We start from the raw sequence: 22,452 nt of genomic DNA, 5'->3' as shown, positions 1-22,452 counted from the left end.
TCCCTAACTCTGTTTTTACAGTAACTGAATTAATTGACTGCATGAAGACAGAGGACCTTGACAGGGTGAGTCAGCTGGGTTTAGTTGGATGCCTGGTTGTCCAGGTAGCAGAAGCATATTCATGTATGGTGCTGTATATGAACTAATATACATGTGTTTTAACTTTTAATTCATATGTATTAGTTTACAATTCTACAAGTTAGTTTACAGTTCTGCAGGTTTCTCAACCATGAAGACTTCCAAAAATGCTTGAATGCAATATCATATTTTTTTAGACTGTGCTACCTGTAGCCTATGGGAAACTGATTTGTGTCGACTGACACTTTGCTTTATAATGTCGAAAAACAGTTATGTTATCTTTTATAAAAAAGTTATTTGTGTAATGAAACAATGTATTGTGTGGTGGAAAACCTACTGTAACAGTTTCACATTGGTAAAAGTAATAATATACACCTACTTCAGTTTTGAAAATGCTTAAAATGCTACAAAACTCACGTTGTATAGTGAACTGCACTGCTCAAATTATTGCAATGTGCTTTCAATAGTTTAATGTGATTCAGTAGACTACAGAATAAGCGCAGCTTACCCAAAATAGAAGCAATACAAGATAATCTACAAAATTCCATGAATGACACTCAGTGTCTATTGTGTGATGAATCATACACTGTTTAAAAAAAAGGCTCATTATATATTGGCAGTAAAAGGGAAATGATCTTGTTTCACATTTAAAAAAGAAATCTGTTTAACCGGCTGTTAAATTGGGATAGTGAGCTTCCATCAGCACCACTCTTGGACCACCAACAATGGCAGATGGGTAATAGCAAAACAGTAATTTCTAGGTTAATTAATTGCCTAATTTTCACATTGGGGATTCATTTTGCATATGGCTCCTTTAAGCGCAGGGTTATTTTCTTGTGCTTGTTTGGCTTTGACCCATCGCTTTAAGAAGTCTTGACATAGTAGGCAAGTGTAAATGTTAAACTTGAAACACTGTAAAGTTAAAGCACTGTAAAGTTGACACACATCAAAGGAACCTTCCATTTTTTCGCAGTTCACAGAGCTCCACAAACAGGAGGCTGATATTTTCATGAAAGATCCTTTGGGCTCCACTTTACTCCATTACGCAGTGGAGGTGGGCTGCAATGAAATTGTCAAGTACATCCTAGACCACGGTAAGAGATTGACCTAATCAGCATGCGCCAGATAGCCTAGTGGTTAGACCGTCATTACCAAAAAGTCTTTGGTTTGAATTCCTGAATGAAAGAAATGAACAACCTGTCAGTGTCCTTGCACAAGGCACTTAACCCTAAAGGCCCTTGTAAATGGTTTTGGATCAGAGCCTCCGCTGCTGACACATCCCTTTATGATTGGAAAGTCATTTGAAGTACAGACACAAGATTCATTTGTAGTTCGAATACAGGGCACTCGTGTTCACAATTGATACCTGTTAATCCTGTTAATTGTTTTTTACCACACAGCACCTCCATCTCTCCTGGATGCGACAGACAAAGAGACGTGAGTCATATAATCAATGTCCTTTTACAAATGTTCTGTCTCAAATCTTTCTAAGCAGAAAATAATTGAAGAGGTTTTCACAGCAGTGGTCAAGTGCTTTGGTCAACTCTACTTACTATTATTATATTATAAGTATATTATATTACTATTACAGTTTTGCTTTGCCCTTAAATCATAGAAATGTAAATGAAACTCCATCTAGGTGATTTAGTTAGTTCCTGTGAATGGTTTGCCAACTTGGTCAACCTTAAAGCTTCCAGCCTCAGCACCGGATTGACTAACTTGCTATTTGTGTGTGGTTGTGTTTGTCTCTGGGACACAGAGGGGAGACCGCTCTCCATAAAGCTGCATTCATGAGGCGCAGGACAATCTGCCACTATCTGGTGGAGGCCGGGGCTTCTCTCATGAAGACTGACCTTCGGGTAAACAATCTTAAATGGATTCTGTTCTTGTATTTCAATATTTACAGGACAATAAAAAGCAGTGGTTAGCGAAACAGGTATGTAGAGGAAGATAGAGAGGGAGGGCACAGACAGTCGGTCGAGTCGACTCACCCCAGGGGGCATGTATGGACCACTACACTAGACTCTGGGACAATGAAGCCCTTTTTCCTTCAAACCCAGTTTCAGATAAACGCATGGATACCATGTTTATGTCTGTGTGTGCAATTTGACCCAGGTTTCTTTCTTCCATTAGCGCATTGACAAGTAGTCTCCTGGAACAATTAGCCAGCTCATTTAAAAAAAAAAAATAGACCTGTTAGCCCTTTATTACATTTTTGTGAAGTTGGTTATAATCACTACACCTGCTTCCCTATATGATAATGTTATGGGGCTTTTTTAAATGGACCTTCAGGTAGTGGGCTCAATAAATTAGGTTGATGTTATCAAATCCAGGCAGTAATAACCACAGTCTCAAGGAGGCCTATTTAAGGGGGAAATTGCTGTCTATACTCTCTGGTGGTGATTAATGTTCTTTTCTCTCACTGAGAATTGTAGCCCCACAGGATTCCTGGCTGGTCTCATATAACCACAATGGTCTTAGTACACTATGCTGTCACCATGGCAAACTCACACTGCAATAGGAAAAAGCCAATTATCATGTGAGAGAATATATTCTTGCCCAAACAAGGTTGTATGTTTCTACGCAAATCTTTCTTGGCCCTAAAATCAAACCAAAACTGGTTTACACAGACTGATATCTCCTCTCTCTCTTTTTGTCTCTATCTTACTCTCTTTCCTTTTTTACCCTTTCTGCATGTCCCTCGCTATGTGTCTCTTGCTTTCTCTCATCCCCACTCCATACTCTTACCCCCCCCCCCCCTCACACTGCTCCTCCAGGGTGAGACTCCCAAGCGGCGTGCGGAGAAGGCCAATGACCAGGAGCTGGCGGAGTACTTGGAGAACCGCCAGCATTACCAGATGATCCAGCGTGAGGACCAGGAGACGGTTGTATGACCATCCTGCTATTTAACCGTGGCAGCGCCACGCTCTCGCTCTCTCCCTCGCGGTTTGCCAAAGCCCTGACAATAGGAAGCTCTGTACTGGGTTCAAAGGAGAGCAGAGGGAGGGGTCTTCCCTCTTCAATGGGCCAGGCAGGCTACGGCATAGAAATACTATAGAATAAGCGTTTCAATGGGCTACACTGCCAGTGTGGCTGGAAGTGAAGGGGTGGGCCAGCAGAGGCAGGTCTTCCTTTCTTCCTCTTGCTAGTGACGCTTCAGTTTGATTAGTGTTAAGAGCTGTGTCAAAGTGCATGTGTGAAATAAAAATAAAACGCTTTTCTCCTATCGCTGATGGGTCCGCTACTGCACAGCAAGCGAATGTAAATGAAAAGGGCACGTTAAAAATACATGCTTTTTGGGGTGTTTTCTGGGCTGGGATAACTGTATCTGAATGTGGCTTCACAAATCTTGTATCTTATTCCATATGCAATGGCCGCTGATTATTTACAGGAATGCAGAAATTTTGAGTGTGTCATTGAAATGAATGGAGGTGGCTTTAGATCAGGGATACGGTTTGTGTAAGTGTGGGCATGAGATAGGATAGAGGCTTTGCCATATTGTTTTCAAGGCCTTACTTCCCTATTGAATTCTAGTGACCTCCGGGTGTTTTTGTTTACTAGGATGGTCTGTTTGCTCTTTGCTATTTGATATTTAACTTAAAGCTAATATCTATCACAGATAAAATCATTTATATACTATATATATATATATATATATATATATATGTGTATGTATGTGAAATGTTATACTATTTATAAAGAGAGCTGTTTGCAATTTTGCTTATGATCAAATATTCTTAAAACAGGTATAGTCATTTATTATTGAAAGCTGTTTTTGCACTGCCACACTTATTGCTAAAAACAAAATGCTTTGTATTTGTAAATGTGGCTTGAATTTTCTCTTGGTGCGCTACATTTTATAGTTCTTAGATATTTATATAACACAGCTTTGGAATATTTTTCTGTTATTTGTCCATATTTGTTACATAATATGTAAATCTGATGTATGTTTCCGAATGTGTACTCTGTGATCTATAGTTTTTCTGTAAAAATTAGAAAAATTGTCATTTACTTCTTAGAGGCATCTTAAGTCCTTAAAAAAAAAAAAAGGCCAGCATCATCTGTTGTGGATGATAAGTGGACCATGTGGACCATGTGTATATTACAAAGACACTACATTTGTATTATCAGGAAGTTAACTGTCTCTCCGCCAAAGGACAGCTATAGTCCATGTGTTCGGTTACATGTTTTCTCATTAACCATGATATTTCCTACGTTTCTTGTTTTCTTTTGAGGATTTTTGCTTTAAGCGACATGGCAATAGCATACATATTTGCAATAACAATGCTTCATTAGAGAATGTAAGAATTTCTCCCTTCATCAAAGATACACTTGCCATTGCAATATAACAACAGTTTACAATTGGATAATATATGCATCATATTGTACAAGTGCAGTATTTCAACTCATAATTCAACACATTGTAGGAAACAAATTCACCAATATGATCACAAACCTCTGAATGTGTTTGTATATTTTAATAGGTCGCCATAACTCCAGTAAATAATGTACTACTAAACTACTGCACATTTATAATAAGCCACTTAAGCTAATGACATGTGAAGACCAGTTCAGTTCATTTTACTTCATGAGACATAATGTGTCGCATTCCTTTATCTTGATTCAACTTATTTAAACACTATTTTATGTGCAAACCGATGGCTCAATTTTATTTTTATTTTTGCAACAAGTATTATCAGAAACATTGTTTTGTTATAATTAATTATTGCTTTGTATTTATCCTTAGAAATCTTTACTAAAAGGGCCTAAACATTTTTTATTTCTTTTTTTGGGGCTCATAAGGGGTTTAAAATACATTTATGTATATCAGTGCTTTGTTTTGAGTTGCTGTGCAACTCAGAGTTAGAGAATTAGCATTAAACTGTTAAGGATGTCTGAAAAACTACTGCTGTTACTGTCCAGTATGCAGTCCCCTTGTATCTACAGGGAGGACTGTATATTGATACATTTTGTACTCAATAAGCAGCACCAGTAATGGACCGACCTGTATGTAAATGTATTAAATATATATATATATATTATTAGTTCATCTGTAATGTATATTTGCTCTTCACGCCTGTTTATTTGGAAATAAATAAAAGTTAAAACATTTATCACATCTTTTTCTGAGTCACTGTAGGACATCCATTTAGGTTTATTGGATTTACTAAGTTGAGACATGGGGGGTATTTGTTCACTCTGCTCTTATTTCCTGGGGTAAATAGAATGAATGAATCTGATCTACATTTTTAAAGAACATTTTCACCTTTTTTATCAAAATTATGACATTGGGCAGTTGGGCGGGACCAAATCTTAGCTCAACAGTCCACCTGTGAAAATTAAATAAACTGCTAAAGTATATAAAAACAAATTGCAGGACCTATGATTGACTGGGGAAATCCATGGCCTCAAATGTTTTCTAATAATTTCAGAGGTTGTTTCTGTGCTTTATGGGTAGACCTTTTTGGGGGCGGTTGGGTGGTTGAGCAACTTTAAAGGACTCAGCAGGGGAATACTTCCTTCCACAAGTTGGCCTTCATGTGACTTTTCCCAGCTTCCCAGCTGCAGGCTCCAATAGCAACAGGGCCACAATGTCCCCCATGCATGACTGATCCATTTCAGCAGGAGGGAATGGACAACCTTGGGTGGTGGTGGCATTAAACTCTGCCCTGAGAAGCAAAAGTACATAGCCACAAGAAAAAGCTTATTGCAGAATGAATATGATGTTTTATTACATACTCTGAAGGCTGATTGGCAAAAAGCTGCAGGGTATGGACAAAGTATATTAGAGACTGTATATTAGGGATATGACAAATATATTAGTACTTTTCTTATTGCATTGGTAGCAATAACAAAATAGCAATAACACATTTCTGAGGTTTGCGGTATATGACCAATAAAGCAATGTGTTAAGAAAAGCACTTCATCAAAGTGAAACCATTCAAACAGTAGTTCTCTAACTTGTCTTAAGGAACCCCTCCCCATTTCTGTTGTAGCCCTGAACTAGCTTATCCAGTTAACCTAATAAAAGGACAGATAATTACTTCACAAATTAAATCAGGTGTTCTATCCCTAATTGTTTTTCTTAAATGACTGCCAGTACCCAAGGAGGGGTTTGAGAACCCCTGAATTAAAGCAAACGAGTGAAAGCCAAAGCACAAAGAAGAAAAGAGCCAGTCGGGTCTGCATCGTCACATACAGAAATACAGTGAAAAACAGTCACAGCCTAGTAAATAAACTGTCAAATCAGTCTGCACATCATTACGTTTCTAATCGTTAGCACAAGAACAAAACTAACTACTAGTACAGACCAGAGCCTTCTTGATACAAGGCTGGCACCCTGTTCTGTACCTCTAGTTCTCTGTCTCCCGGACAACTCGGAAGGCAGGAGACAGTCCAGACCACTGAAGGTCAGACCTGTACACAGTATACCTACTGTACATAACTGTATCAGTTCTAATACATACATGCCTCTGATTGTCTCTAATTATAGATTAGCATTACATCTCATTGTGTGTATGTATTATGCATTCAGTCCATTCATGGGTGATGTCATAGGAAGTTGCATACTTGAGAATGTCATAATGGGTTCTGAAAACATCTAAGGGCTGAATCTTGTCCCTACATTGTGTCATGCCCAAGATCTCTATAGCTGTGGTATATTGGTGACATGCCACAACATCTTCTACCTTACTGTTTAAAAATGCATTACAGATCAAAGTTTGTGGTCACTGAAATTTTGTTGTTTTTGCTAATGTTGTAAATGACTATTGTACATTCTTTAGACTAGTTGACTTTCTGGAATATCAGCAAATGTGGGTTTGAAAATGGCCAGAAACAAATAACTTTCTTCTGAAACGTATTACTCTATACTTCTGAGAAATGAGGGCTATTCTTGTACAATGCTGTGAACTACTCCCATCACAGAACAACCCAAACAGGCTATAACCAGAATAGAAAGAGGAGTGGGAGGCCCTGGTGCACAACTGAGCAGGACGACAAATACATTAGAGTGTCTAATTTGAGAGACAGGTGCCTCACAGGTCCTCTACTGGCAGCTTCATTAAATAGTCTCCACAAAACACCAGTCTCAACATCAACAGTGAAGAAGTGACCCTGGGATTCTGGCCTTCTAGGCAGTGTTGCAAAGAAAAGGCCATATTTCAGACTGGCCAATAAAAAGAAAAGATTAAAATGAGCAAGTACATAGACACTGGAAAGAGGAAGATTGGAAAAAAGTGTTGGACAGATTAATCTAAGTTTGAGGTGTTTGGATCACAATGAAAAGGACATTCCAAAATTAGAATTAGAAAATGTCAAGCATGGCGGAGGCAATGTGATGGACTGGGGGTGCTTTGGTGGTGGTAAAGTGGGAGATTTGTACAGGGTAAAAAGGATCTTGAAGAAGGAAGGCTATCACTTAATTTTGCAATGCCATGCCATACCCTGTGGATGGTGCTTGATTGGAGCCATTTTCCTCCTACAACAGGATAATGCCCAAGAGCACAGCTCCAAACTATGCCAGAAATGTTTAGGGAAGAAGCTGTCAGCTGGTATTCTGTGTATAATAGAGTGGTCAGCTCAGTCACCGGATCTCAACCCTACTGAGTTGTTGTGGGAGCAGCTTGACCATATAGTACACAAGAAGTACATCAAGCCAATCCAACTTGTGGGAGGTACTACAGGAAGCAGGAGGTGAAATCTCTTCAGATTGCATGAAAAAAATTGACAACTAAAATGCCAAAGGTCTGCAAGGCTTTAATTGCTGCAAATGAAGGATTCTTTGACAAAAGCAAAGTTTGAAGGACACAATTATTGTTTCAATTAAAAATCATTATTTCTAACCCTGTCAATTACTATATTTCCTATTCATTTTGCTATATTTCCAATTGAAACTCATTTCATCAATGTTTTCATGGAATGCAAGGACATTTCTAAGTGACCCCAAACTTTTGAATGGTAGAGTACAAAAAAGGCATGTAGATATATTATTCTTCAAGCTATATCGTGGAACAATCATGTGAACAGAAGCAGTTTGCAAAAAGAAAAATGTTGGGATTTTCTCTCTCTATGAAACACTATTGTAATGATACACTAAGATTATAATGATAGAGTATTAATAATCATCGGTCCTTTTTACTTTTTATGGCCTAATAGACTTCACATGAATGGAGAAACAAATAGCTATTTGATCAGGGAGTAAATTACACTTGTAAAATGAATGTTTGGATTGTGTGGATGTAATTTCCGGTACAACAGGATCTATGTGACCAAACATTCCAATGATAACCCTAATAAACTGTTATTTACCCAACTGACTCACACCATGATTAAATTAAAACGTAGATAAAAGCTGTTCCCTAGAAGTCATGAGAAGTCCACAGTAACAGATGGGAGGAAGAAGATAAATTACATGTTTATGACCGTGAGGTCTGTTGTCCAATAAGGAAGGAATGAATCATTAAAGTGCAGAGCCTGACAACAAATTGCTGGTATGGATTGAAACAAAGATGTGAAATATAGGGAATAGTGGGGAAAACTAACATTGAATATTCTGCATTCCCCTTGCAGCCCCCCCTTCGTATAAACGAACACAGTGTGATGTATAATACCAAGTGGTAAAAAATATTTTAAAAGAGCATAAGCTATAATGCTATATTACATGCAACCATCTTTTGAGGCTATATTGGAAATTGATGACTACAAATGTATTTGACAGTAAGAAAACATGTTTGAATAAACAATAAAGCATAAAGCAACAGAAGGTCTCAATCATCACTACTGTCTATTATGCAAATAAGATGGGCATGTTTTGTCTCCTATGGTATGGATTAGTAATGCCACGTGAGTAAGTGATGTCACCGGGAGGCTGATTTAAACATTGTTCATATGCGACCAGCTCAAACTAGTCTCAGGAGAAGTTAGGACGACCCAGTAAACGCAGTAGTTCATGTGCAAGACAGCAATCGAAAACTCGATCGGTATATTAACTTGACTGAGAAGGTGCCCAGTTGTGAGAATAAAGTAAGTTGATACGTTTTCTTATCCCGAAATTATTTAACAAGCTTCTTTCATACTGGTTTGGTCATTGTTTTGTCTGAGTACTTCATAATGATTGACAATCATATAACATATTCATGTTATTGACATTTTTGTAAATGGATGCTCATAACAATTCCGCATTCCTTGTTAAACGGTAGTGCGCACCAGCAGTAGCTCTTAATTTGCTTTTGTGTAATCACAACCTTTTGTCGGAGTCCGGATAGTTTTTCTTTATATTCTCAGACTCTACGTTGATGTAGGCTGCCGTTCTAAAGCTAGAACAGACAAAATAACAATGTTGCTTTACTCATAAGCTTAGTTCAATTGTCATACCTCGTCAGAACCAGAAAATATACGTTGGTTTTCTATGTTGTCAACAATATCAATGTAAACAAACTCAGTTCATGCATCATCCATAACCTTTTTCTATTATTTTAGAGTGGTCATATATCCAGTCCACACCTAAGCTTTTAACAAAATATAGGAGGGTATTTTTTTTAATGAAGGATTCTTTAAGAATTCCTACAATGGGAGGAAAAAGTCTTAGATGAGTATCTAGCTCAAGGTGTTCGTTCACCAAGTCTTGTTTACGAACCCTACCATCCCAAACATTTAATAGAAAAAGTCTTAATATTTTATTCTGTTCATACATGAAATAAGGCAATTCATTGTCATCTGATTATAGCACAAAATGGACAACTATCATTAAGGAACAATTGTCAGACTGTGTTTCTTTTTTTTCTTGTCAAAAACATCACAATGCTGGAACTAATATGACCCTGTAAGAAGTCACCATGACTAGTTTATAGTTTGCACACCACATAGGTTTTTTTCAATCCACTATTAACACAACATTGCTTGTTCTTACAGGATGTCAATGCTGCCAATGATTTTCCACACTCTTGACTAATTTTGGGTTCTAGGTCATCTGACTATATAATCCAACAATACAAGGCTATAGATTCAGGCTATATATCTAAGTGGTTGAACTGGCTAAGAACCACTAGTAGATTATTGTACACCAACAAGCCCTGTAGTAGCTCGATCCTGTAAACATATTTTCTTAGGGATTATATTTTACTCACTCCTCTAGTTATGGCTTGTTTATTTTGTACATAGATGAGAAACAGTTGCTCTGATGTGTGAATTATTGTAAAAGACGGAGAATCCTTAGCTAATGTCATCTTTTATTCACTGTTCTCAATGCATGTTTGTTCCATGGTAATGACAAAGTTATGTCTTAACAAGACCTTTATTCACATTGTCTAGTCAGTGTTCAGTGCATACGAGAACTCTTTTTCATAGATGATCTGTGTTTGACATAATCTTTTAAACGATTTTCATGAAGTTTTCTTCTTGGGAGAGTGAACTCTTGGTTCATGAGGAAGTTCTCAAAATGTACTGCCTTCGCATCTACCAAAGGGAGCATCACGCTTCTTTTCTTCACTTTAAGACTGGATTGTCTTCTTATGCAAATAGGTTTACATTCAGCTGGACCGCAGAGAGGCCTTGCTCCTAAGACATGGCATGGGATCTGTGTTAGGGCTTTTGAGAGAAATGAAAACAGGCAAGAAGGCCTTTTGTTTTGGCCCAATGAATCAGTATTCCTTTGAGGGGACTCTAAAAGCCTTTCAGTGAGCGCTTGGCCTCCCCCTCCGCATGGCTGGAGCACAGGGAGGAAGAAGGAGCCTGCTGAGAGCCCGTTCTATTCAAACTAAAGCCCCGGCCCGGAGAAACCCTCCACATTTAGGGCCGCGAGACGAGCGGGATTTGCTCGGCCGGCTGACGTGTGAAAGAACAGACTTATTTAATGGAGGCCTTTCTCTTGAAACTGAACTCTGAAAGAAGAGTCTGTAATTTTTCAGCCCAGTAATGCGGGGAGGGGGGGAGTGGGGGAGAGATATATGGGTTATTGACACATTTAATATATTCAAGTGGGGGAGAGCCTGTGGCCCACATATTAAGGGGATATACTGCTGTGCTTGTTGATTGAGCACTCATCAGCACTCATCCTGTAATAGCAGAAGGCTTGAAGGCGTTCAGTTGGTTCAGCGAGACAAAGGTTAACCAGGCAAAATGTTATGATCGGATGAGAGCAACATAAGAATCCATTAGCCTACTTTTACCATTGTGAAACTGTCAACAGGAAATGCCAGTATGTGGTAGAGACTGTAGGTGAGGTTGTTTCATTTTCTGTGTATTAATAGAAACCTAAAAACAAAAGATGTTAATAGGGTAATATGTTCATAAGGTAAAACTAAACCACAACATTTAGTTAACTGAAGAGTAACTGCGGCGGTATAAATTTGACTGAGATCCAGATCCAGTAACCTGGTTTGAGAGACTATAACACTTAGCAACAGAATGAATGCAGTGCTACGTTCATGCGGTTTTAGAACTATGGCTGCAGCGATTGCAACCAAGGTGTGGAATGCATCACTGTTCATTTGTCTTGATCTGACTTGAGTGATGCTACCAAGGAATCCAGGAATTGATGTCTTGTTCTTGGAAGTAAGGACAGTTGAGTTCCTTCTAAAAAGAAAAGGTTCCGTGATCCTTTAGGGCACAAGTATCAAACTCATTCCACGGATGGATGAATGTCTATGTTTTCATCCTCCTTTGAACCAGATTGATTAGGGTCACTGATTAGTTAGGACCTCCACTAGGTCCTACCAATGCAAAATCAAAACCAGCAGAAGTACAGTAGGCCATCCTCCTTTTCAATAAAATGTGTTTGAAAGTTTTAGGAGTTCTTCACATTGAGAACGTGTACAACTCCTAGATGTTCTCAGAGAAATGCTTTAAAAGGGTTTTAAGGGATACTGGAATAATTAAAGGATTTACAATTTCAAGATCAACTAAATGATCTTCCAGGAAACCAAATTTTTGGTGGTGTAGAACACAATTTATTCTTACCAACTTCACCATTCTGTTAAGTTGCACATTACCAAGTGAATAAATTAAAACACATATAGGAAGTATGTGGGAAGTTACTGACTTGAGAAGTTCACAACGCATTGTAACAATTCCAATCAACCAACCATTCAACCACCCTAACCATTTAAGTAGATATAGCAGCATAAATCTATTTTTATAAAAGTCGATATAGCTAATTTTTTATTGTTGACACTTTTATGCTTTATTTGAAAGTAAAAGTGGAAAGGGTTTTTGCTTAAAGAGCAGTGGGCCATGCTGCATCAGTACATGACCACGGGAGGTAGCAGTGAAGATGGCTGGACCACACTAGGCCACCAGCAACATTTGGCCTTCTAATGGCAGTTCTTTTTTCTATCCACAGAATGCGAGGTGTGTTCCCAGTGACACTTGTTCTGCTTGTGGCCTTGATGGTCACAGTAGAAGCAGCTCACAAACATGGTGACAAAAAAGGTGAGGCATGTGGACAAACTCCATTTTGTATGGAGCAAGACACACGGTATGAGAAAAGGTTGACCCTGAGTGGTTTAAACTGTGTTGCAGTTTGTGGATACTAATATAATTATAGTGTTGCGTTGTGTTACAATAAATGTCAGGCCAAACAAATACAATGGCTTTCTTTGTTTTTGGGGGAGCACAGGTCAGAAGGCCAAGGAGGGGGGCAAAGTGGAGTGTGCTGAGAAGCGCTTTAGCAAATGTGTGCCCAGCGCTAGTGACTGTGGAGATGGGTTCCGTGAAGCCACCTGTGGCGAGCACACCACCAAACACAAGTGCAACATCCCTTGCAACTGGAAGAAGGCCTTTGGCGGTAAGAGGGCAAATATCAGAAATGGAGCTTTGCCCTGGGAGCAAATTGATTAGTACCACATGTATCTGCATTCGGTAATCGCTAGGGCATTTTTTTGTGGGCACTGGTCGGGTCTCATTGTGGTCTGGAAATATTGTGGGCCCTAATCATAACTGGGTTAGGGGAGAGAATTAAATTTTGGGTTTTGATAGATGTAATTTTTTTTCTAGCTGACTGCAAGTACAGGTTCACCAACTGGGGTGAGTGTGACACCAGTACCGGTACCAAGAGCCGATCAGGAACTCTAAAGAAAGACCTGTTCAAGTTAGACTGTGAAGCCACCATCAAGGTTACCAAGCCCTGCTCCTCCAAGCCCAAAGGGAAGGGAGCTAAAGGTAGGTTGGATCTTACAGTACTGTTACTTGTAATTGAGAGTGATTTACATTGATTGCATACATTCAGTATCTATGGTCATTTACCACTTTGTTCTGTTAATATGTGAGGGGGATGAATGGGCCAACTGGGATAATATGGTGGCTATGATGACATGAGGTCAGATATAACAGGTTAAAAGGATACTGGGGTTAACACCTCAGCTCTAAATAACCCAATGGGACCTTCAGTGACCAGAGAATCAGGACACCACCATAGAACAAAACCCAACGGGCAATCTGCTTGAAATTCGGTTTACAGGGATGTTTGGCATACTTCTTGGTAGGTAAAGATACATTGTTAGTCACTCAGCTGGATGAGTAGCTCCTCAAAGCAACATGAAAGCACACAGTCGTAGCCGGCCTCATCAAAACGATTTTTTGCTCTTTGCCTGAGAATGCCCTCATTGAATCCAAACCCCTGTCGTTTCATCCTTCTCTATTGTCCAGGGAAGAAGGGAAGAGGAGAAAGTGAAAACTGAAGAGAGGCCGGCTGAGACCCAGCAGGTGTGACCTATGGCTTACTTCTGCAGCACAATCGTCTCCTTCCTTTTGCCAGACACTTAGTCAGTGTCTCTGGATGGCTCCCAAATGACCCCCCCTCCCCCTATTCCCTATGTGGTGCAGTGAAAAGGTAGTGCACTATATGGGGAACAGGAGGAAATTTGGGAGGCAGCTCAGGGCTTTGCCCCTCTGCAAAAACAACAACCCAACAATCTGTCTATTCTATCCTTTCTTTTCACAAAAACCAATCTTATGGTTTGTTTACTTGTTTAATGGGGTTTGAAAACATGATATCCATCATTTTCAGTAGGCAACTTGACATCTAAGTCAATCTTCATAGTGGATAGGTCATCCCATGTGTTTTAACAGAAAATGTAAAGAACTCCATTTCTGTAGATAGTTGGAATAAAGATATAGGTACGAAATGACAAACAACTCTATGAAACACATTTTAATATTTCTTCATTGATCATGAGTGTCATTGACTATGTTTAAGGAGCTCAACAATTCTAAAATCCTATTTTTGAAAGTAAGGTTTTGTAAGTGCATAAGTATACTGTCAATATCCAAGACAACTATTAGAATTCTATGGAATAGAACTCCTTTGCGAAATCTATTTTTGAACTATAGAAGTGAATGACATTGCAGCATAATGTTTGTATAAAAGAACAAGAATAAAATACTGTATTGTTGTTTGTATTACAAAGGGAGTGCTTCGTCTGAATACTGTACATCTTACACATCTTCAATTGTTTGCGGCCACTGTTTTTCAGAAGGCCAAGCCTGAAAGCAAAAATTAACATGGAGAAAGAATGTATGCATTATATGTACATTACATAATTAGGTAAAAATCCTCAGTTATTCAAAAACAACTACAAAGTGTATATTATTTTAGCCATTAAGCAGGAGCTCATCGAGAGTGATTTACAGAATGTAAATCAGAACATACAGAACATCAGAATGAGTGATTTTCCACCTAATATGGGTAATGCATGTTCCATTTCTATACACAGTGATGATTGCTTAACTTACAGTATAAGCACAATACAAAAATGTTTTGTACAGGTTAAAAGTTGATAAACATATAAAGAAATAGAAACATTTTGAGTGGATATTCTACTTGGATATTAAAAGAATATTTGGTGGAAAACGTCAAAAGAACAATCACAAATACATTTTAATCACTATCTAGTAGTGTGAAAGGGTCTATGTTATATTATACATATTTAGTAGCCCATTCCCACATTCCATGTCAGAATCACATTAAATCTGTAAGTACATGTAAACATACTCAGAATGTACCTTATTGTAATGCTGCTGATAGTTGAACAAGATACAGCATAGAGACAGTATATGTAAATTGACACAAAGCTGACAATAATATGTTCACCAACCATTGTATAGTGCTTGTTGAAATTATTCAGATCAACTTCACTTTTTCAACATTTTGTTATGTTACAGCCTTATTCTAAAATGGGTTACATTAAAGTGTACAACAGATTGGATATGAGATTTGAGTTGAAGGTCTTTAGTTTGGTTGTAAGTCAATGTTGTTTTTTCTTTACCTGTTCTTCTGTTGACATCTTCATTTATGTAAAAAACGATTTTATTATATTCCCTTTTACTCTTGCCTCTACGACCTTAGGTAATATTGCAAGGAAATCCTTCTTGAAGTCAAGACCCGGTTTGATGTCATAAGTCTGTGCAAGGAGTTTTGTTGAAACAATGAATGACTTAACGTTTCCATCCAGCTCTGCTACCAGGGTCACTTTAGCCTTAGTGCATCCTTTGACTGATATTATTTTCATATTTAATGTTTTCATAGGAGCATCCTGAATCTTTATTACGTTGGTCGTTCCAGTTGAGTTTAAAGAAATGCTCTCGTAGTACTCGTTGATACGTAGATTGGTCACTCTCACCTTGTCCCCAACCAATGCTTTGCGGAGCTGTGCCAGTTCCCTCCAGAGAACGACATTAACTAAAGCGGTTTCGTCCTGCACGGTCAGGATGCGCTGAACGACCTGCTTATTATCCACCGTCACCTTTTTACTTTCAATTTCATTCACAAACCCCTCAATGCTCATGAGAGTTTGTTGTTTAGAACCCACGGCTTCAGCGATGGAGTATACCGGACTTTCAATGAGAATCGCAGCCTCAGCTTCAAATTTCAGAGGAACGTCAAATGGTTTCGGATCAGAAATTTGGGTTTTGCTGGTCACTTTCACTGTGTTCTCTTCATTGATGACTCTGTGTAACATGTAACAACTACCCTCTTTGAAATTCTTATACTTCTCTTTTCCATAAACTGTGATTTTGACAGAGCCTGTGTCATCAGCTACACCCATGTAGAACATAATTTTTTTCTCCCCTTCCTTTGTGTTATAAGATATCATTTGTGATATTCTTATAACCTTCACTTGTATTCCTTTATTGACAAATTTCTCACAGCTTTTCAGACTCGCAATGGGGATAATCGTGTCTAGCTTTTTTGTTGCTGGTCCTGACACCTCCGTCTCTAATTTTCCCTCATTTTTTCTCTTCCGTCGATTTGCTGCAGGCGACTCATCTTCAAAAGATTTATTTCTGGGATTCTGTTTATTCCTTTCAAGTTTCTGAACAAAGGGAATCAAAAATCCACGAATCGTAGGGTCATTCCTTGGTATTTTTTTCATAACCGTAATAATCTCAGCGATAGACCCATCCGATCCGAAGTGTTTTATAATGGTGTCAACCATTTTTAGTTTTGCAGTTTGTTTTTTCCCGCCTGGAATCCCCGGTAAAAGAGAAACCATCTTTTTATATTCTTCATTAGTTAGCTCTTCTAAAATCTTAATGAGTGTATCACGCCAATTTTCATCAGACGAATTCATTTCTGGAGAAAGGCAAACAAAGTCATACTTCACATTTATTTGAAGGGTAATGGCTAATAAAAAAGCTATTTCAGTGCAGCGCAATAATTATGTAGGCTACATGATACTATGCTACCATACTGTCGAGTACGTATACCCTGAGCGAGCAGGCAAGTGATTGAAATACTATGAAAATGTAATCCGACTGTATTTAAACGGTTAGAAATATACAGCTAACTCCTGTTCAAATTCAATGGTTGTGTAAACCTACACAATATTTTCCAAAATTGATTAGCATTACAAAACAGTAGTAGCCTAGTTCCTTTACATTTCAGTAAGTCATACATCTCAATATAACTATGATTTAATGAATTCTTTAGCTTTAAAAAAAAAAAAGGCAAACTATCACCATGTTAATAGCACAAAAAGAATCATTTCATGTCAACGTGATTGCTGGGGAAAGAAAATACAACATACTCTCTCCGTACTGATGTTTCAGAATTCCCGACCAAAATGACAAGTTTCTTTGAATGTGAGGCAACTTAGTTTCGTTTCTGCAGTCAGGGTTCTTCTAATCAGCGTCTTGTGAGCAACATTAAAGAAACACTTCCGGGTCACGAAAATCTGGAATTTTTCAAAATAAAAGAGACCAACGAATTACTTAAAAACGGAGATAAATTGAGTTTATTAATTGTTTGAAAACATGTACCTCTCAAAACATTGACAACAATTCAAATATGATCATATTTAAGAGTAATTTCGATAAAAAGTGGTTGTTAAAACACATTCAAGGGTAAAATTCAGACAATGCCAATGACAGAATATGGAATACATATTGCCTCATAGCTCATAAACTATTAATTATTCCACAGAGAAAGCAGTGTAGGAAATGTCTAGGAGAATGTGTAGAGCAAGACAAACCTGTCTAATCATGGGGAACAGTGTGCTACATCTAGCAACACAATATTTCCACACCCTCTTTTTCCACAATGTAACTTAATGGATATGAAATACATATTGACTCATACAGAAAAAAACTATTCTATACACCGCAGTGAATGTATTGTAGGGAATGTTTAGGAGACTATATAGAGTGTTTATGTGCAAAAGAATCAAGGGGCACTCTGTATTTGCAATTGTTGCTGGCATTTTACTCCACCCATCCCATTGGCCACAATGTAACTCAATGGATATGAAATACATATTGAAATACATATTGGCATATTGAATGTATTGTAGGAAATGTTCAGGAGACTCTATAGATTGATAATAGTTTTTTTTTATAGGCCAATATGTATTTCATATCCATTGAGTTGCATTGTGGCCAATGGGATGAGGGCAGTAAAATGCCAGCAACAATTGCAAATACACAGTGCCCCTTGATTTCTTTGCATATAATCAGTCTATATAGTCTCCTGAACCCTTCCTACAATACATTCACTGCGACGTATAGAACCGTTTTTTTTCTATAGAGGGCAATATATAATTCATATCCATTGAGTTACATTGTGGCCAATAGGATCTAGGATGGGTGGAGTAAAATGCCAGCAACAATTGCAAATGCACAGTGCCCCTTGATTTCTTTGCATATAATATTTATACACACTCTCCTGAACATTTCCTAGAGTACATTTTTACAATATACACTAAGTAAAGTGTCAAAATCGATACATTTAATATTATTAAAATCGCGTTTTACCGCGGACTTCTATTTTGAAGGCAAAATCCGAAAACCGGAAGTCTTATTGTTGCTAAGGAATCTCTAATGTTGCCAACATGACGCTAATTTACTTCTATCAGTTAATGCGCTTTGATACGCCGGAAGTTAATTCATTTCAAATGGAACGCTGTGATTGGCTTGCAGCAGTGCAATGCAGAAGCATATGCAGACTCTTGTTACATCAGCAGTCACAAAGTGCTTCTACAAAACACCCATACTTATGCGTTGGGTTATGTTAGCAATCTGCTAGCTAGCCAATAATTGGTAGCCTACGTGGGTAGCTACTTGACACAGTATGCTCAGCGAAAACAATTCTCTCCATTTTATAAAAAGCAGCATGCAACATCTGTGGAGAATCAATGAGTAATTGCGTAGCTGCAAAAAAAATTGTTCTGCAAGCTTTCTGCTTTGACGCCATAGGTGTGACAGACACCCGGCTCTTCAAATCTCAATAGCTCTTCAACGAAGTATTAATTTAATCCAATATTGGTCTCATTGTCATGATAAGTGTATAGGATGTTGAACAGTCCTTATTTAACCATATGTAACCTGCCCCAAACCTCTTTAGCTTCCAAAGAGGGGAGATCCTCGGGACAATATGAACAGGTCTGTCAAATGAATGACATACACAAGGTTTCCAAAGTGCCAAAGTTTCACTTAAAAGCGCGCTCAACCCCCCAAAATTAATGTTATGTAGTGGCAACCAAGCGTAACACCAGAGTAATAGCAGGGCGAGATAAACGTCGATCTCTGCAATCTGGGCACACTTCATAGCACACTGATGAAAATATAACACTCGAGATAAATAGGATATTAGAAATAAACAATAAATGTAAATGAACACGGGTGAATACCTACAACTCGCCCCTGCTATCCACCCAGTGCGTACCCTTTCCCAGATGCAGTCAATCGGGGAAGCCTGGGGAAGTGGTGACAAACATATTTTACATAAATAAGAAAATAAACTGGTCCACCCGTCAAGGCACCCCCAGATGTCTTGCCTATAATACCGCACAACTGCCCGGGTAGACGGGACAAAATTAGACCAACATTACGTCAAATAATTTGCAAGGGCAAATTCATCCTGTAGTGAGAGCAGCAATGGCTTTCCATTCGCTGCAAAACAACAACATACATTAAAACCTTATATTTTAAAACCAACTTAATTTAAAAGACGACCTTCATATCCTGGCGAACTATACTAGTTCCCAACTCCCTCGACCGACCGTCTTTCCCAGCCCCGTGGCTCTAACGCTACAAACATTCGTCCGTTACAAACTCTGTTTGACAACATAACTCCCAAATAAAAATAGTAATTTAGAGTATTTACTTGTAGAAAATAACAACTTGTCAAAATAACCAAAATAACATTGTTTTCAGACCTCAAATAATGCAAAGAAAACAAATTCATATTCATTTTTCAACAACAAAATATTAATGTTTTAACTTCAGTAATCAATATTTGGTGGAATAACCCTGATTTTTAACACATATTGGCATGCTCTCCACCAGTCTGTCACATTGCTGTTGGGTGACTTTATGCCACTCCTGACACAAAAATTCTAATAGCTCAGCTTTGTTTGATGGCTCCATCTTCCTCTTGATCAAATTCCAGAGGTTTTCAATAGGGTTCAGGTCTGGAGATTGGGCTGGCCATGACAGGGTCTTGATCTGGTGGTTCTCCATCCACATCTTGATTGACCTGGCGGTGTGGCATGGAGCATTGTCCTGCTGGAAAAAACAAGAGTCCCCAGATCATCACTGATCCTCCACCAAATTTCACAGTGGGTGCGAGACACTGTGGCTTGTAGGCCTCTCCAGCTCCATTAAGTAAAATGAGGTGTGCCTGTGTTGGAATTTAACAGACACTGGAATGGAATGGCTGCCCTACATATTGAGATGCTGGTTTAAGAAGAATTAAGAGTGGTCTGTTAATTTTTTTCAGAGCTCTCTATATACACATACACGCACATGTACAGCACATATACTTACAGGATACTCAACTTATCTCTTCAGATATGCAGGTGACATTTCGACCTGTATGACAGAACATAATGAGCAATATGGATATCTGGCAGGAATATGGCCTAGCCGAAATTACCCTCCCCCAAACTTGCTTAAAATTGTGACTAGAGTCAAATACCTTTTGTGGCACATCTGAGTTTGGCAGGCACGAATATGGCCTTATCCTAATTTGACTCTATATTTACAGTAGGATCACATTATACATATCATTCATAAAATGATACAAACATTTCAGAGCAATGATGGCTGAATTATTATCCTTTACTTATTTTAGAAAACACAGGTCGAATAAGAAATGGGAGATATGACCGATTTTGCCAACGATTTGTTTATGGTAATACACTAGAAACAAATAGCCAACCGAAAATTGCACAATGCCTTATCTGTCAATGTTTCCCTAACCGAAAATGGATAACAAGTAAAAAAAGACGATTTGTTTGCCTGTTTAGGGTAATATAATGAAGTGATCACTGATTAGGATTGGATTTAGAGTTTATGTAAATAATATACATTAGCTCAACATATGCTGACTTACTGGTTATCTAAGTACCAGTTTATTTGACTAGTTAGGTTATTCAAGCAGCTGATTTTAATTTCTGTAATGGGCAAAAGTTATATTTTACCCCACTCAGATGTAGGTAATCCCCTGGAACTACAAGTGGAGTCCCAAAGCATTGACACTGCCGGTTTAACTATTTATGCTTGTTTAGAGGACGAAGTCAACCATTGAATCAAACCAAGTGTTAAGTCACTCCATGATTTCCATATCAGCAATTTCCCAGGTTTCACATGCCCATGTGATACTGCTGAAACTAACAGTAATTGATTATTTTCAAGTAAGAGAGTGTAAGAAACTGGTGACTGACTGATATTTCGTAATTATTCAGACCACAATCCTTTATTAAAGACTGGAGTTAGGACGGTAAGTCTGAGCTGTTTATTATGTGTGATTCAGAAATGTAATGACATTATACACATTTGTGATTATTTTATATCTTAGTCCAAGTGCTCATCATACCTCTATCAAAATAATGTACAAGATCAGTTATAACTCATGAAGCGACCAAAGTCTACACACCCAAAACAACGGTTCTGTCGTTACATACTAGGATTATATAGGTACAATGCTGTGAAATATTTTTTTCTAGACTTAATTTATCCATGTTTTTGTCAATATTTTTGTCTTCAACAACCTTTTAATAAAGGGAATATGAATGATCAAAAATGTATTTTGTGTTTGAAAAAAGTTTTGCAACACAAAATACATGCTCACTTACAGGGATGTAAACATATTTGTGCAAACAATTTAATGGAGATGCACTTCATGTCTGTATAGGACATTTCCTGGACACTGATTTCAAGTCATAAACATGTTACCAACACTTGATATTTTGCACTTCTTTCAATGTAGACTAGATGTTTGCTAGTGAATCCTTATTTCATGTGGAGAGTTTCAGCAAGGGGCTGATTTGACTACAAATCGAAAAGTTCAACTATTCAACCCTTCCTTTTCTTTAGGGAACATGGTCTGAGAGACTTGTCAGCTGATTATCAAGCCCTTGATTATGGATTTGGGAGTGCCTGTTCAGGGCTACAACAAAATTGTGAAGTGTCTGGTCCTTGAAAAGGTTTGATACATCTGAAAAACGTGAACATTTGAAAACAAAATTCTCTACTTTAACTTCTGAATCCACTGTAAAGAATACACAAATCTCTTTTTTTTTATGGATGTTGTGCTCATGTAATGAATAAATGCATTGCATTGCGTTTCATAAATAAATAAACCTCAATTTTGGATCAAGTTGGCAAGAGACAAGGCTCTAAGTCACTTTGAAGGAGGGTTCATTAATTGGACGGCACAGATAGCAGGGCCTTCAGTCACAAAGACTGCTCAACTGGTTAATGTTTCAATAGGAACAGTGACAGAAGTGAATCTACATTTAGATCCATGGGACAGACATCACTAAATAGGGTTGGGAATGTGTGTCGAAAGCACACATTGAATGATTGTGATGCTCATGCATTGTTGTGATATGCAAGGAAAAACAATAGTTACTCTTTCAAAATTTACTGAGAATGTCA

At 38.1% G+C, this 22,452-nt stretch overlaps 3 protein-coding genes across 8 annotated transcripts in view; 2 read left to right on the top strand and 1 right to left on the bottom strand.

Moving 5' to 3' along the window:
- dgkzb (diacylglycerol kinase, zeta b) overlaps window positions 1–5,190 on the top strand; it is an 84,399-nt gene extending 79,209 nt beyond the window's left edge. For all 5 annotated transcript variants that reach the window (XM_029115099.2, XM_029115098.2, XM_013139100.4 and 2 more), the window contains 5 exons: window positions 22–65; window positions 1,052–1,172; window positions 1,479–1,515; window positions 1,838–1,937; window positions 2,856–5,190. In XM_029115099.2, the coding sequence (XP_028970932.2) occupies window positions 22–65; window positions 1,052–1,172; window positions 1,479–1,515; window positions 1,838–1,937; window positions 2,856–2,972 (419 nt within the window). In that variant the 3' untranslated portion in view covers window positions 2,973–5,190. The remainder of the gene's footprint in view (window positions 1–21; window positions 66–1,051; window positions 1,173–1,478; window positions 1,516–1,837; window positions 1,938–2,855) is intronic.
- Window positions 5,191–8,991: 3,801 nt separating this feature from the next.
- On the top strand, window positions 8,992–14,080 carry mdkb (midkine b). The gene is given in 5 exon segments (NM_001310869.1): window positions 8,992–9,102; window positions 12,419–12,507; window positions 12,695–12,862; window positions 13,072–13,236; window positions 13,723–14,080. Coding segments are annotated over 4 exon segments (453 nt in total). The 5' UTR covers window positions 8,992–9,102; window position 12,419; the 3' UTR covers window positions 13,755–14,080.
- On the bottom strand, window positions 14,049–17,178 carry LOC106024795. Of its 2 annotated transcripts, none has more exons than XM_013139059.3 (2): window positions 17,103–17,178; window positions 14,049–16,648 (listed from the first exon to the last, which is right to left on the bottom strand). In XM_013139059.3, the coding sequence occupies exon 2, from the start codon at window positions 16,644–16,646 to the stop codon at window positions 15,366–15,368; it is 1,281 nt and encodes a 426-aa protein (XP_012994513.2). In that variant the 5' UTR covers window positions 16,647–16,648; window positions 17,103–17,178; the 3' UTR covers window positions 14,049–15,365. The 2 variants fall into 2 exon arrangements, with proteins under 2 accessions (XP_012994513.2, XP_012994514.2); XM_013139060.3 differs by having other exon boundaries at window positions 17,035–17,125.
- Between the last annotated feature and the right edge of the window lie 5,274 nt (window positions 17,179–22,452).

Source organism: Esox lucius, chromosome 19, assembly GCF_011004845.1.
Source record: "Esox lucius isolate fEsoLuc1 chromosome 19, fEsoLuc1.pri, whole genome shotgun sequence".
In the NCBI taxonomy this organism is placed as follows: domain Eukaryota; kingdom Metazoa; phylum Chordata; class Actinopteri; order Esociformes; family Esocidae; genus Esox; species Esox lucius.
The sequence above is the reverse complement of the archived record's forward strand: the minus strand, read 5'-3'. Positions and strand labels throughout refer to the sequence as shown.